Raw genomic sequence first — 15,479 nt, 5'->3', positions numbered from 1 at the left:
CCAACCCAGGAATCAAACCAGGGTCTCCTGCATTGCAGGTGGATTCTTTACCAGCTGAGCTACCAAGGAAGCCCAATAACTGGGAACAGAGACAGGAAAATGGGGGAAAAAAGCTGTTGACCTTGTCTAGTGTGAGATACACAGAGTGAGGAACTGCAACGGATGGGCTGAACTCAGCAAACTAATTATTTAATGAGTTCCTACTATGCATCAGGTATTGACAAACTTTTCCATAAGCTGTTTGATTGAAGCTTGTTTTGATAGATAAGGAAACTGAGGCTCGGAGAAGGTCAGTAAGTTGCCCAAGGTCACACAAGTGTTGAACTATAGTCAGATGGAGTCCAGGTCCAGTCCTTCCTCCTTGGCCTTTCTGGACCTTAACCTTCCCCTCAGCCACCTCTGCACCCTCATGTGTCCAAATGCCTCAAGGCTTCAGCTGATGGGTGACAATCGTTAGCTGACAGAACAGACGTGTTCTGGGACGCTCATGTCCACGGACCCACAAGAAGAGTAGATACCTCATTTGGAGGTACCTCCCTGGTGGCTCAGATGGTAAAGAATCCGCCTGCAGTGTGGGAGACTTGAGTTCGATCCCTGGGGTGGGAAGATCCCCTGGAGTAGGGTATGGCAACCCACTCCAGTATTCTTGCCTGGAGAATCCCCATGGACAGCGGAGCCTGGTGGTCTACAGTCCGTGGAGTTACAAAAGAGTTGGACACGACTGAGCGACTAAGCACATCATTCTCTCAAGTGGTGATGAGAGAATGGGGCCATTCCTTTGCCACTGTGGACTCTGGAGCTGGCTGAGCCTGAAGGGCCTTCATCAGGGGTCCTCAGGTGCAGAAACCCACTGGCAGCCTCTTGCCAGGCTCCTGCTGTGGAAGCTGGGCTCATTCTTTGGCCCTGTTTCCCCAGCAACACTAGCTCTCAAAATCCTGTCCCACCGCATGACTGATTCACTCTAGAGTTTCAACAGTCCTTTGGGATGCTGCAGAGAAAGGGCAAGAGAGTGTGTCTGTACCCCTAAGGGGTTCTGAGAAAACCACTTTGCAGTCTAATTGAGTGGAAATCTGGGTCCTTTGACTAGACTCCATGCTAAGTCTCAGTGCCTCCCATCCCCACCTCCAACCAAGTAGGCAGCTCAGAAGGTTGGAGAAAGAGTCTAGGAGGTACGGGGAAGGGGCTGGGACTGCCTGGAGAGAAGGGGACTCAGGCTAGTGTGGACCCTGCTGCCTGGAACCCCAGCATGGGACCTGGGAAGAGGGCCAGGGTAGAGATTTCAATCCTGTCTCAACTTTAGGGCAGATGCTCTTGTGCAGTGAACAACCTACACCACTGCACTAGGTGGCCCTGATGTTAGCTCAGGAGCGAATTAAAGAGACGGTAACTTCTTTGCCAGGAGAATCACCAACCACACATAGATTCCTAAGTGAAATCGACCTCCTTCTGTAAAATGGGAATAATAATAGAACCTACGTTACAGAATTGTTGTGAGGATTACATGAGTCAATCTGTGAAAAGCACTTAGTGCGCAGCAAATATAAACTGCAATATTATTATTATTATGAATATCATAATTGTCTTTCTGTGCACTGCGTGGCCTGTTACTGCAGCAACCTTTCCAGCCTAGGGACCATGCTCAAAGGCACCAAAGGTTAAAAATCATAGCTAGCAGCAGAAAACTATTTCAGGAAAGGTCTCTGAGATGGCTCACTTCCTGACCCTATCTCCCAGCCCCTCCCTGGCCCTATCCTCTAAAATTAGCACTTCATTTGTGAAGCCACCAAGCCCCAGAATCTATACATCTCCATATAAATACGCTGCCTTCGGAGCAGCTGTAAAATGCCATTAATTTCGGGAAGTGCTTTGCGGATGGCATACATATTTAACAGCCAAAGCCCAGAGCATTAAAATGGTGCTCGCCTTAGTAATGTCTCTAGACCTGCAACATTTCCTAGGGGGTAATTCTGAACTCCGCCAACTACTTATTCATGGACTATTTCACAATTTATTACTGGAAATGTCCAGACAGCCAATTCACAAGCTCTCTCGGCTGCTAATCGATTGCTCAGTGAAGGTGCCCTCAATTTCATAACTTCACGCTCTCCTATTGCTCTGGGAGAACAGCCGTAAGAACAGGGGTAATATTTCTCTGCAACAAGTCACAGGAAACAAGGGTCCTGAAAAATAACCTTTTCTGACTTTTCATCGCTAGGGCTCTTAGTTTCTTAGTTGAGCTTCACCATCACGAGAGCCAGGCCTGGTGCTAAGATTCTCCCAGTGACGGGACCTGTGGAGTTGGAAGAGGGGGTCTTGGGGGGCGGGAGCCAAGGGTTAGCTACCTAAGAGCTGCGTTCCCAAGTCCTCCTGGCTTAGGTCATCTCAACACACAATCAGCATGCGCATGCGCTCTGTATACACACAATGCCATGGGCATGAAGACACCACGCCTCGGATGTTCTTCTCTGCTTAGAGACAGAGGTCAAGGACCCTGGCCCTCAGGCCTTGACTTCTGTCAGTGAGAACCAGGGCAGAGCATTAGGAGTCTGGTCCTCCCAACAGGTGGGGCCCAGAAAGGTCCCTGGACCGGCCCGGCCCAGAATGGTCCTCCCAGCGCATATTCTGGTCTCCATAGCTTCCCCTTTCCTGTACCAGGTGCACAGCTCTGGCCTGCCTGGAAGTTGAGTCTAAATGGGTCACAATGCACACACAGCACAAACACACGCATCGGTTTGTATCCAGACACCCTTGTGTATAGCCAACCCCACACCTGCACAGGTATCCACACGCATGCCAACACAGCTGCTCACTTTAGTGGCCCCAAGAACCCCGAAACTTCCAAAGCAGGGCCCCCAGGAGAGAGCTGAGTGTGTTTTCTCGGTGTGTGAGCTGAGGTTTGGGCAGATGAATTTTTCATGAGCTCATGAAAGAGGGAAACCTGAGCAGGAGCTGGGGTCTGTCAAGGGGAGGGCAGGCTTCCAGCCTCTTGCTGCTGCTGCTTCAGCCCCAAGAAAGGGGAAGAGCCTGCAGCTCTGATGAGCCAGAGAGGGCGGGGCCCAGGCTCTGTCCATCTATGTTTCCAGGGTAATGAGCCCTTAGCACCTAACCCAGGGATTCAGGATGGGAGAGAAAAGATGGAGCTTGGGGGCAGCCCCTACCATCTCCCTGTGTTCTTTGCCACATCCAGATTTTAGGGACCAGAAGAGGAGGAGAGACCCCCTCAGCCCGGGTGCAGGTCCAGCCCCGTTTTCTGGGGCAAAGCTGGTGGATATTCCTTTACTCAGGCTTGGTACCTGCCTGTCACTCAAAGCACCGTTGCCCTGACAACACACTTCTAGAGAGGCAGGGGCCAGTGCTCTCCGTGGGAGCTGCTGGCCCTGCTTTGAGCCTGCCAAGCTTGGGGTTGGGGTTTTTCCCAGAGCAGCAGGACTGGGCCAGGCTGGGCCACTCCACACAACTGGTGTTGTTGTTTCCCAAAGCCCAAGCTGACAGCATCACACCCCCACCCACCCCACCCTGGGCTCTGGGACATGCAGACCATGCTGAGACTTTCAGGGGACTCCAGGACATTTTCAGCTGGACACAGAGAGTTTCTTGGAGACCAGTGTAAAGGCTGTGTGTCATATCCTCTGTCCCCATTCTGCCTCCAGGAAAGACTGTTCTTCTCTCAGGGAAGAAGCAGACCCAATTCCCCATGATCTCTGGGCAGTGGGCTGGAAACAGCTGGATCATGGCTCACTCCCAGGCCATGTGAATATCTGACACTGCGTAATGTGGTTAAGATGGTGGGACCTCTGCTTCAAGTGGGTCAGCAGCCATGTCAAGGGTCAAGGTAAAGGAGTTCAGGGGAGGGTATTATCACAATGTCAGTGCTAGGAGCTCAGACCTCCGCCTGGGCAGGGGATGAGGTGGTGGTTGGGATGTGGAGTTTTATGTATCAGCAGGAGATTAGAGCCAAAAGAGTGGCTCACACCCTAGTGCTTTCAGGGATCAGTCAGGAATCACCTGTATATGAAGCAGCCAAGAGTAAGCAAGAGGGAGTGGTGAGGTCTGCAGTGAGCCAGGGAATGCCCACCAGGCCTGAAAGGCATTCAAACCCAAGCTCAATGTGTATGATGCATCCTGTGCTAGACAGAGTTAACCTCTGTGACCATGGTCAGAGGCCAATCTTCAGTGAAGTTCAGGGCCTTGTTTGTGGATGGAAGCAGAGGTTTTCTCTAGAACACTCACCGTGCTTACTGTATTAAACCTGAGCTTACTGGGGACCGGATCTGTAATCAATAATACCAATAGCAACCATTACTTAGCATCCACTCTGTACCATTTATTTTTTTTAAGATTTTTTTTTTTTTTGATGTGGGCCATTTTTTAAAGTCTTCATTGAATTTTGTTATAATATTGTTTCTGTTTTATGTTTTGGTTTTTTGGCCACGAGGCATGTGGATATTAGCTCCCCGATCAGGGAACGAACCCACATCTCCTACACTGGAAGGTGAAGTCTTAACCACTGGACTGCCAGGGAAGTCCCCTGTGCCATTTATTCTATTTAATCATTCATTCTTTCAACTCCATGAAGTAGATACAATTATTATCACCTCTCTTTTGCAGATGAGGAAAGAGAGGCACAGATCAACTAAGCAGTTTCCCAGGATCATACAGCTTAGTGAACAGTACAGCCAGCACTCAAATGCAAAGGTCCGAGTCTGTTAAGCACCACAGTCTGGCTGCTGTGTTTTGGTCATTCTTGCATGTCCCCAAGAGCTCCTGGGCTCATGTTTGCCCAGATGAGGGGCAGGGGGACAGATGGAGCTGTGTCCAGGCTGCCAGCCAAGGGGGCTTCTCTCCTTCTCTGGAGGGTGCTGGGAGCCAGCAGGATGCTGCGGGTGGGACCCTCAGGGAGCAACAGAGTGCAGCAGGTGGGGACCTCTGCAAGAAGCTTCCGCGTGCTAAGTTGCTTCAGTCATGTCTGACTCTTTGCAACCCTATGGACTGTAGTCCACCAGGCTCCTCTGTCCATGAAATTTTCTAGGCAAGAATGCTGGAATAGGTTGCCATGCCCCTCTCCAGGGAATCTTCCCAACCCAGGGGTCGAACCCGTGTCTCATGTCTCCTGTATTGGCAGGCGGGTTCTTTACCACTAGTGCCACCTGGGAAGCCCTGAAAGAATCTTCTGAAAGTGAAAGTGAAATTCACTTAGCCGTGTCCAACTCTTTGCGACCCCATGGACTACACAGTCCATGGAATTCCAGTCCAGGCCAGAATACTGGAGTGAGTAGCCTTATCCCTTCTCCAGGGGCTCTTCCCAACCCAGGAATTGAACCGGAATCTCCTGCACTGCAGGCAGATTCTTTACCAACTGATCTATCAGGGAAGCTTCTAGTATTGGCTAAAAAGCTGTGAGAAGAGCACAGGAAGTCAGTGGGATTCTGCCCCTGCGGGTGTACATAAATGCCCTGCAGCTCTGAGGAAGGGTCTTACGCCCTTTAAATCAGGCTCTTGCCACTTTAATAAAATTTAACCTGTGGCCTTTGAAGGGTGTGTATTTTGCATCCTTCTGCTGTATTATCTTTAGCTCTCCTGTTACGTGAGAGTATTGTTTTGCGGTTGAATCATCTCTGTTCATTTAATCATCTCTCCTAATCTTTCCAAGTATACCAGTTTTACCTTTTTTTAATCTTGTCTTCTGAAAAGTGTTTTATTTATATCTCACATTTTATGCAGCTCTGCTTTTAATCTTTTACCACCTTTTTACTATTTTATTTTTACCCTTTTATATTTTAGCTTTGTCACACTTTAATCCTTTTGCTTTCTGACATTTCGGTTTTACATTTTTCACCTTCTCTAGCTGGAGCTGTTAATTATTTATTTTAATTTTTCCTCTCTCTGGGTAGCTTTCCTTTTAATCTCATCCCTTATTTTCATTTCTCTCTTTATTACCTTCCTTTTAACCTTTATTTTGTCCTCCTTCAACTCTCCTTTTATCCTTTCTATTTTTATCCACATCAATATTCCTTTAATTGCTCATCACTCTTCCTTCTATCCCTTTTGCTCCTTTTATGTCTTTTTATTTTTAATCTTTTTTGTTTTATTCTTTTTTATTTATTATATAACTTATAAGTGTACAATATGATGATTCACAATTTTTAAAGGTTATATCCGATTTATAGTTATTATAAAATATTGGCTATATTCCCTGTGCTGTCCAGTACATCTTTATAGCTTATTTTATTTTTAGTCTTTAATTTATTTTTTATACTTTTTCCCCTGTTCCTGATGAGATCTTTTGACTTACTGGTTTTATAGTTTGATATTTGTATTTTATTTAGTTAACAAAAAGTCAATCAATAAAGGCAGGCAGGATGTATGGTTTTGGGGAAGATACCAGTGGGGGTCTCACTCCCAAAAGGTGGGGGTGGGGAGGTGTCTCCCCAGCCTTCTCCTTCTGGCCCCATCAGCAACATGTTCAGAACTCTTAGGTCTCCATCACCTTTAACGTGGATCCTCTTAATAGTCATAAGCCTGGAGACTGAGAATGAGATCCATAGGTTAGAATTGCTCCTCAGATGCTGACAGTGCTCCTGGAGTCCGCTGCTCACTGGATTCTTGGGAGAATGAAATTTAACTATGACATCCCTTCTTCCTCCATGGTGTCCAAGTCCCAGTCATCAAGCGTATACCCAGCACTAGGGGGAGGACATAGGACCTGGCTGAGCTGCCACTGGTGGGAGGCAGGCGGGCCAAGCCTTGTTTGAGTGCCATGGAAGGCCCAGAGTGGGGTTCCCTGCCCTGCTCCCAGGTTCCATCCTGTGACAGCCCTACTTTATCTAAGTGCTCCAAACCAGGTTGCCGCTGCTGCTGCTGCTGCTAAGTCGCTTCAGTCGTGTCCGACTCTGTGCGACCCCATAAGCTCCCTTTTTTTTGGTTGAGAATATCCTCAGCACGTGGTCCTGACAAACATATTTGCTTCATTACAAGGAGAAGCTGACCGGGGCCAGACTGTCCTCAAAGGGTCTTTGGTCAGAATCCACTGGGCTGTGACCGGGGTGCCCCCTGGTCCAGCTTGGGTCCCAAGAGCAGTGCTGCGCCTCTGAGAGTGTGGGTCCTGAACCTCTGGACACCCTGGAGGCCTTCCAGGAGGGGCTGGTGCACATGGCGTGGGCACAGTGGTGGCCAAAGGAGGCCAACTGCCTGGGCGTCCAGCTCACCCTGAGCTCTAAGATGCGTGGAGCTTGGGAGACCCCAAGAGCAATTCCTTGGGTTTAAATGGTCAGAAGAAGGACATGCTATTCAGTCCTGGGCAGTGGAGGGAGGAGGACAGGGAGAATGGTCATGGCCATGGCCAGGAGCATTTGGGTCAGGACACTGTGGGGGTGGCACATGTGAGGGCTCCCCGCACCCGCTGGGCTCCCCGGGTATGACCATAGCACCTGCCAGTCTGGGGTGGGGGACTGCTGGGAAGGGCCTTTTTCCTGGGAACTGGGGTGGAAGAACTAGACTCAGGTCCTGGTGCAGAGAGCAGGTCACCCCTCCTTCCTTCCACCCATCATAGTTCCCACACAGGCATCAGGGGCTCAGGGAGGGGGTGAGGATGAGATACAAACACAGGCCTCTGGAGCAGGGGCTGACCAAACAGGTCCAGGCAGGAGGGTCAGCCCACTCTGCCTTTGGGAAGAGACAGCCCACAGTCACCTCCTGGTGTCTCTGACCTGTGACTGTGAGCAGTATTGCTATGTTTCAAATTCTCTCTGGGGGCTTTCTGAGGGACCCTCAGTGTTTCCACCTTCCTGCAGCTCCCCTCCCTCATCTTCCAGCCTCTCAGCAGCCCCATAAGAGGCAGCTGGTCTATGCTGGGTGGGGTGATGGAGGGGTCCCTCTAGCCCCAGTGGCCAGCCCATCTCCCAGCTCACAGGGGGCCTCCTGCAGGGGTGCAGCTCTTACCAGCACGGTGGTGACGATGAGGGACCTGTTTGTCAGAGAGTCAGTGACATTAGGGCCTCGGCCTTTGGCGACCTCCGTGATATTGAGCCCCTCGGCAGGACTCCACACTCCCACCTGGATGGACAGACAGATGCAGTACAGGGGCTGAGTCCACAGTGTCTCCATCCTTTCTTCACATCAGCAAGCACCTCATCTTGTTCCCACCTTTCAGGAGCATCGTCATCGCTGACGGGTTTTGAGCCAACTTTTCTGACAACGCTGCTGCCTTCCTCCTTCCCAGAGGAAGCCCCCAAGATGTCGAGTCTCCTGAATTCTCCTCCCTTCTCATTTGCTGGCAAACCCATTCCAGATGGAAGGGAAATGCAGATGGAGAAGAGAAATAAAAGGACAGCTCAGGGAGCACAGTGGAAGCCAGCCTGGGGTGGAGCGGATGCCATGAAGTCAAGCTAGTGTTAGGGTCAGGTCCTGACCTGGGTCAGAGTCATCCCAAGCCTGGGGGGGGCCTCCTGCCTCCTAAGGAAGAGATGGGCACCAGCTGCTCACTCACTGGGTCTCAGCCTGTGCCAGCTCTGGGGCCAGATGCCCTCCAGAGCCCAGGACAGGGCCTGGAGCGAGGGAGATGTTCCCTAGGCATGTGTGGAAGGACAAGGAGATGTGTCTTGTGCAGGAAGTCAGTCTGGGCAGGATGCTGGTCTTCGCGGTTATTTCAGGGGGTGGCAGACAGAATGGAAACCCCTCACAGAGGGCAGTGGATGCCACTGGATTCGAAGGCAGTTTGTTTTGTAGTTTTACACCTAAAGTTGGCAGATCCTCTGGCTGAGGTGGCATAGTCTCTGACCCCATAGTGCCTTTGTGGACATCAGGCCTGGGGCTGGAAGGAGGCAAGGGAAGATCAAGTTTACAAATGGTTCTCAAGCCCTGGGTCTCTTGAGGATCCTTCGGGACCAACTCTGTCCCTCTCTGTGCCTATCTCAGCACCTCTCAAGGAAGGTTTTGGCCTGACCATCCTGTCCTTGGCCCAGTTGGTTGGGGGCAGGGTAGGGGGACGGCACTCAGGAAGCCTAATCAATTAAACAGGGAGGCCGAATGTAAACATCCCATTAAGAGAGCTGCACAAAGCAGATAGCAGAGAGACATGTAATTATGCTTGGGTAATTCTGCCTTAATCCCCCCAAAGCCACTGGCTGGAGCTGGCTGGATCAGCTATGACCCGGCTTAGTAAACAGAACTTATGAGAGAGAAGCGATGTGAGGCAGAATGGCTGTGTTTGGGGGCTCAGCACCCTCTCCAGGCAGCATCTCTGTCTATGCAGACCCCACCCTCCAGAGCCCAGAGGAGAGAAAACAAGCAGACAGCATCAAAGAGGCTCTTTTCTCAAGGGGGCCAAGCTCAGAGCCCAGCCCAGCATGAGGGGCCCTAGTGGCAGGCCTGGGTCAGAAAGCTCTCAGCAAACAGCTGGCTGGCAGCCAGGGGACCAGCAGGAACCCTTGCTCCAGCAAGCAGCTACTGAACTCCTACCCCATCTCCCATGGGGACGGGAGAACCGTTAGGACCAAGGAGGACCCAGCTTTCAGAGACTCTCTGTCCACTATCTGGGAGGCTGTGACCAGGAGCCTCTGGTAGGGCCTCTGCAGGTCAGCCGGTGTCTAGGTATAGTGGAGAGGTTTTCTTGAGTATTAGCTGTGGTCTGTCTGCAGTTGCTGGAGGGCTGGTTAGGAGCTGCAGGTAGGCTCAGATGGCAAAAGTGCTCTGATGGGCAATTACTGATGCCTACCATCGATACCTCGAGAGTGGGAGGTGGTGGCATTCATGCCATCTAATTGCCATCCTTAGACTTTTAGGCTATCCCCAGAGATGGACAGTTGAGAGAGCAAAAATGAGACAGCTCCTCGAGTGACAACTATTACAGCGGTCCTGCCAGAGGGGGAAGCGGGCTCCCCAGCACTGCAGGAGTTTAAATAGGAGCTGGCTGAGTGCTTGATAAGCTACAGTTTGAATAGAGTTAGACCAACAGGGCTGGATCATCTTAGGAACAGAGGGTATAGCACTTTGTCCTTTGGGGACCGGTGCTATAAGTGGCTGAAAGAGTTGCAGAGGAGTGGTGAGGTTACCCCGGCCACCTGGCCCCAGCACAGTGGCCCCATGAGTCCACGGGAAACTTAGGACTAAATGGTATCATCTTGACCGCAAAATACAACCCAGGCAGAGCTGGGTTTGTGCCTGTGGGAACAAACCAAGGAAAGATAGGCCATTCCTACAACTGGAGAGATGGCATGGGCAAAGGCCTGGAGGTGCAGGAGGGAGGGGTGTGGCTGGGCTTTGAGGAATGTTTGGGGGGCAGTGGAGACTAGACCTGGAGAGGAAATAGGGGCATCTCTTGGAGAGTCTTCAAGGCCGGGGTGAGAGGCAGATGCTGAATGCCTCGGCACTGGGGAGCCACGCACAGTCCCAGGGCAGTGTAGAGCTGTGCCTTGGGTAGTTTCATCTGTGTGTGCACTCAGGAAGGATGGAGGGTCCAGGAGTGGCAGTGGGAAGCCAGGCTGGGGTGTTAAAAAATATCCACAGAAGAGACCTGGACCAGGGAGGGCAGGGGAAGATAGGAGAGGAATCAAGGGCCCCTGAAGGGTCACAGGCACCAGGGGTGGCCCCTCCACTTCTGCATTTTAAACACCCCCTCTTCCAGGGTTGGAGAGGTGCCCTGGTGGCTCCTAGGGACCAGTGGGTGTGGCTGAGGCCTTGGTCTCGAGGTCCGAGGAAATGCTGAGAATCAGGGCTAATGTTAAATCCCCTTCTCAGCCCAGCAGCCTGACTTTGTCACAAATTGCTTATGGTTCCCAGGGGTCAAAACTGGCCCTATTATGATCATTTCTATGGTAGCCGGATGGGAGGCCAGCCCTGTGGGCTTGCTTTCCTTGTAATTCCCGGAATCACAGAGGCCTTAGAAGCTTAGCATGGGGAGTTCAGAATCCATGTGCTTCAACATCTCTCCAAGGATAAGAATCACCTCCAATCTCCCAGACAAGCAATCCCTTTGTTCAATTTTGCTGAAATGTCTCCAGGGACAGTGAGCTCACTACTTCCCAGGCAGGCATCTGTGGGTCATTAGAGAGTTTCTCCTATTCAAGGACATGTCTGTCCCTCTGCCCCATGACAGAGGACTTAGAGACAGTCTGTCCCATGAGCCTTTCCCAGGTTAAGCATCTCTCTGATGGCCCTTGCTGACAGGGTGATCATTTGAGTATCTGCCACGGCCAGGCCACTGGGTTCTGCACCCCTCCAAGCTGAGAAGGCCAAGACGGGCCAAGGCAGTGGCCACACTGGGTCATGTTGAGCCCCGAGGGGGCAGCTGGATGGGGTCTTGCTCCTTTGCTCAGGGTCTCTGCCTGGGATCTATCGTAGAGGATTAAAAGCCCCTGTTCCTTGGTCCACCCTCCCACTCCTGAGCTCACACACCTTCTCCAGGCCATCTTCCTTCAAGCTGATGATGTCCAAATCGAAATCTGTCCGTAAGCCACTGGTTTTGTTGAAAACAATCCGTCCAGTTAATCCTTCCCATTGAGCCTGCCGGAGGGGAGAGGGCAGAGCGGCAATTCCTTGGGCTCATAAATCATCATTCGGTACAACTGTACAATGCTTCATTTTAATTACTCCTTGCACTGATACTGTTCCCCCAAGACCATGATTAATTAATAATCACCTCCATCATTGCTAGGGCTGTGGTGCGAGCCAGCGATTTCCATAAATTCTATTATGCTCTTTAGCCAGCTTTACACTTGCACCTTCTCGTGTACAACATCAATCTCAGATGCGCTCAGATGAGCCCCCGCCTCGAAGCCATGAGAAGGGGGAGTCCGGTCCATGTCAGGTCCCCAGGGAGGGGCAAGGAGGCAAGTGGGTAGACTGTGGCAGGTGAGACCTGCCAAGGGGCAGAAAATCAAGGGGCCAAGCCAGCTCTGGCTGTAGGACCAGACACTCAGAGTAATCCGCAGAGAGCCAGGGGTGACAGGGCAGGTCTCTCACCCCAGCTCCACCCATGTCCTGGTTAAAAACTGGGGTCAGAATACAGGGTCCAACCTCAGTTAGCTGTGTGACCTGTGGATTTCATTCTGCCTCGCTGCCTCAGTTTCCTCATCTGTAAAACAGAACTAATAACAGTACCCATTTTACCAAAACACCATGAGGGCAGAATGAAGTAGGTCTCATGAAAAACTGAGAATGGTGCCTGGTACAACCTGTTGTTTTTGTTGTTCAATAGCTAAGTTGTGTCCAACTCTGCACAACCCCATGAACTGCAGCATGCCAGACTTCCTTGTCCCTCACTGTCTCCCAGAGTTGGTTCAGATTCATGTCCATAGGTACAACCTGAGCCCTGAATAAATGGTAGCTTTCGCTACTTCTTCTTGCTTTTAGCATCAGTAACAGAGAGGGGCAGGCAGAGGTTCAGAGAAGGTACAGGTCTAAACTGGAAAGGTTTCCATCTTCTAAAGCCAGGATTGGCAAACGATGGCTGGTGATACACATGGATCCATTTCCTGTTAAAGTCACACCCATGTATTTACCTATTGTCTTTGGCTGCTTTTGTGCTGTAGCTTCAGAATTGAATAGTTGCAGTAGAGACTGTCCAGTCTGTTGTTGTTTTTATTTAGCTTCTAAGTTGTGTCTGACTCTTTGTGACACCAATTAGATGGTATGTATGCCACCACCATGGACTGTAGCCTGCCAGGCTCCTCTGTCTATGGAATTCTCCAGGCAAGAATACTGGAGTGGGTTGCCATTTCCTACTGCAGAGTATCTTCCTGACCCAGGGCTTGAACCTGCATCTCCTGTATTGGCAGGAAGATTCTTTATCACTGAGCCACCTGGGAAGCCCTGGTCTGCAAAGTCGAAAATATTTACTATCTGGCCCTTTGTACGGAAAGTTTGCCATCTACCCTTCTAGCCAATGCCTCTCCTATGGGCCTAGAGCATTAGCGCTATAAGGACCTTCCTACCACTCACCCCATGCAGCCTCCGCAGCAGCCCTGGGAGATGGGCTCAGTGAGTGCCTCACCCCACTGGGGTCATGATGCCTGCAGATTCTGAAGAAGGCTCCATAGCCTCTCCATGGCTGAGGTTTCCCCAGCACTCAAGCTTATACAATATAACACACGAGTTCTTGGGTTCCTGGATCCCTGAAGGCCCATCTGTAGACTGAAGCTAAAACCCATGGGAATCTCCAAGCACTTGGGCAGCTGTCTGGCACTGTCAAGTCTTGTGTATAAGGGCATAGATGGCATGTGTTATGCTAGCTCAGGCAGAGGCGTGCACCTTGAAGGGCTCTAGGGGCTAGAAATCAAAAGTGGGTGGAACATGGACTTTGCATAAGGGCAAAGTGAGCTTTGCCTGAGCTCAGGCAACCTCCCTGAGCTTCAGGAAGAGGACAATGACCTATTTCACAGGTGGTGACGAAGGTGTATAAAGGGCTTAGCACAGTGCCTGGAACACAAAACCCCAGCTCTGATTTCTCCTTTGTCCCTTCCTCCTGTGGGGCTCCCTTGGATTAGGGCTGGCTCTTGGCTGGGGGCAGAGGGGAGGATGATCACGTGGGTCACCGCCCAGGCCTCCGTAGAAACCCTATTACAGAAGGCTTGTCCGTGATTAACTTCCCTGCATGAGCTCATCTGGTTCGCATCACAGTCCTATCAGGTGGGTGTCATGATTGCCCCCATTTTACAGTCATGGCCACTGAGGCTCAAAGAGAGACTGAGCTCTGCAGGTCCCAAGTAATGGTGGTGCCAGGCAGATCCTCTGTGTACTGAGCAGAGCTGAAGGGCTGGGGTCACTATGTCCAAGTTGAGTGGGGAGAGTTTATGAAGCCCAGGAAACAGCAGACTGGACTTGGGGATGGAGATTTAAAGATGCATCTGATTCAGAGAACAGACTGGTAGTTAACAGTGAGGCACCGGGTTGGGGGTAGGCATAAGGTGTGGAGGGTCAACTGTATGGTGATAGATGGTAACCAGACCTTCAGCGGGGACTACTTTGTAACGTACACAGATGTGGAGCTATAATGTCATACACCTGAAACTTACATGTTATACACTGTTTTGTTCTTGTTTAGTCGCTCATTCGTGTCCGACTCTTTGCGACCCCATGAACTATAGCCCGCCAGGCTCCTCTGTCCATGGGATTTTCCAGGCAAGGGGTGGGTTGCCATTTCCCTTCTCCAGGGGATCTTCCCGACCTAGGGATCGAATCCGCATCTCCTACATTGGCAGGCGGATTCCTTACCTCTGAGCTACCAGGCAAGCCCATACACTATTTTACTTCAATTAAAAAAAAAAAATGCATCAGAGGAGGTGAAGGCCACCGTGTATGACCTCACAGGGAAGTTCCACTCCCCTGAGGCTCCCCAGTCCCTCCACCTCCCGCCTCCTCTGCCTGGGCCCCGCCCCCTCAGGCTACCTCCCCGGGCCCCTGGGGAAATCACAGCAGGCGTCTTCAAACCTGCGCTTGAGGGAAGCCTTCCTCCCGGTCAGCTCCAGAAGACTTAAATGTCAGCAGGTGTGCGGCCTGTCTGTGGGCGGGCAGGCAGGGGCAGGGCCAGGCCAGGGGGCCTCTGGAGCTCCGCCCCGTGACATTTCCCAGCCCTCCCGCCCCTTTCAGCGGCCGCGCAGGACTCGCTAAATGAAAGATGCTTCACAAGCTCTGAACTCCGGCCTGGTATTTTCCAGCTCCTCTCGGAAATGCCAAGTCTTTAAAATGATTTACTGTCACGCAGTCAGATGGGGAGATGGGAGACTTGGAAATGGTCTGAGGGAAGACCGGTTACTGGGCTCAGGCAGGGGGTCTGGGTCTTGGGGGTGGCCAGCTGTGGGGCCATGGGGGAGCCCCACAGCTGCTCTGGGCCTCGGTCTCCACTTCCCCCACATGGAGTTGAAACAAAGATGTTTCTGAAAGTACTGTGGGAAGGAGAGTGTGTGGTGAGGGCTGTTCACTGGGCTGAGGCCAGGAAACAGGAGGGCTGGATACTCCAGCAGGGCACCTCAGTCCTGGGATGGGAGGCACCTTTCTGCTCTGCAAGCCATCTGCTCCCTTTGGGGCTTCAGGACTGAGCCTTGAGCACTCCAGGGGGTTCTCTGAAGCTCTGTGGCCTGGAGATCCTCTGTAGCTGGAAACCCACCAGGGAGCAAGAAGCCCCTGTGAAGACAGTCGTGATGATGGAAACAGTAACAGCAGCCAATCAGCTCAGCATCTGCTCTGTGCCAGGCACTGTCCTAAGCACTTTGCACATCATGACTCACACCTACGGACCACACTGCTGTTATCTCCATTGTGCCGGAGGACCTGTGGCACAGAGAGGTTCAGCAGCTTGTCTAAGATCACACCGCTAAAAAGTAGTTAAGTTCCAAAGTCACTTATGTCTGGCTCCTAAGGGTCTTAGAGTTGTGGCCCCGGTCACTGAGAAACCCACGCCAGTCTCTGGCTACTGGGTTGGAGGCCTGCAGAGGAAGGAGGCTCAGGGGGCGGGGTGTGAGGCCTCCACGCTCCCTGAGAACAGG

The 15,479-nt window shown here is 51.5% G+C and overlaps 1 protein-coding gene across 4 annotated transcripts in view; it reads right to left on the bottom strand.

The window, feature by feature from the left end:
• The window catches only part of GRIK3 (glutamate ionotropic receptor kainate type subunit 3), a 246,441-nt gene that overhangs the window by 48,228 nt on the left and 182,734 nt on the right, over window positions 1–15,479 (bottom strand). For 3 of the 4 annotated variants that reach the window (XM_081495260.1, XM_081495262.1, XM_081495261.1), the window contains 2 exons: window positions 11,392–11,499; window positions 7,939–8,052 (listed from right to left, as the gene is read on the bottom strand). In XM_081495260.1, the coding sequence (XP_081351386.1) occupies window positions 7,939–8,052; window positions 11,392–11,499 (222 nt within the window). Of the gene's footprint in view, window positions 1–6,295; window positions 6,527–7,938; window positions 8,053–11,391; window positions 11,500–15,479 lie in introns of those variants that run through there. The other variant, XM_081495264.1, reaches the window with a different exon arrangement.

The sequence above is a fragment of the Giraffa tippelskirchi genome, chromosome 5, assembly GCF_054371585.1.
Source record: "Giraffa tippelskirchi isolate mGirTip1 chromosome 5, T2T-mGirTip1v1.2.pri, whole genome shotgun sequence".
NCBI classification, from domain to species: Eukaryota; Metazoa; Chordata; class Mammalia; order Artiodactyla; family Giraffidae; genus Giraffa; species Giraffa tippelskirchi.
Note: the sequence above shows the minus strand (reverse complement) of the source record. Positions and strands in the feature narration are given on the sequence as shown.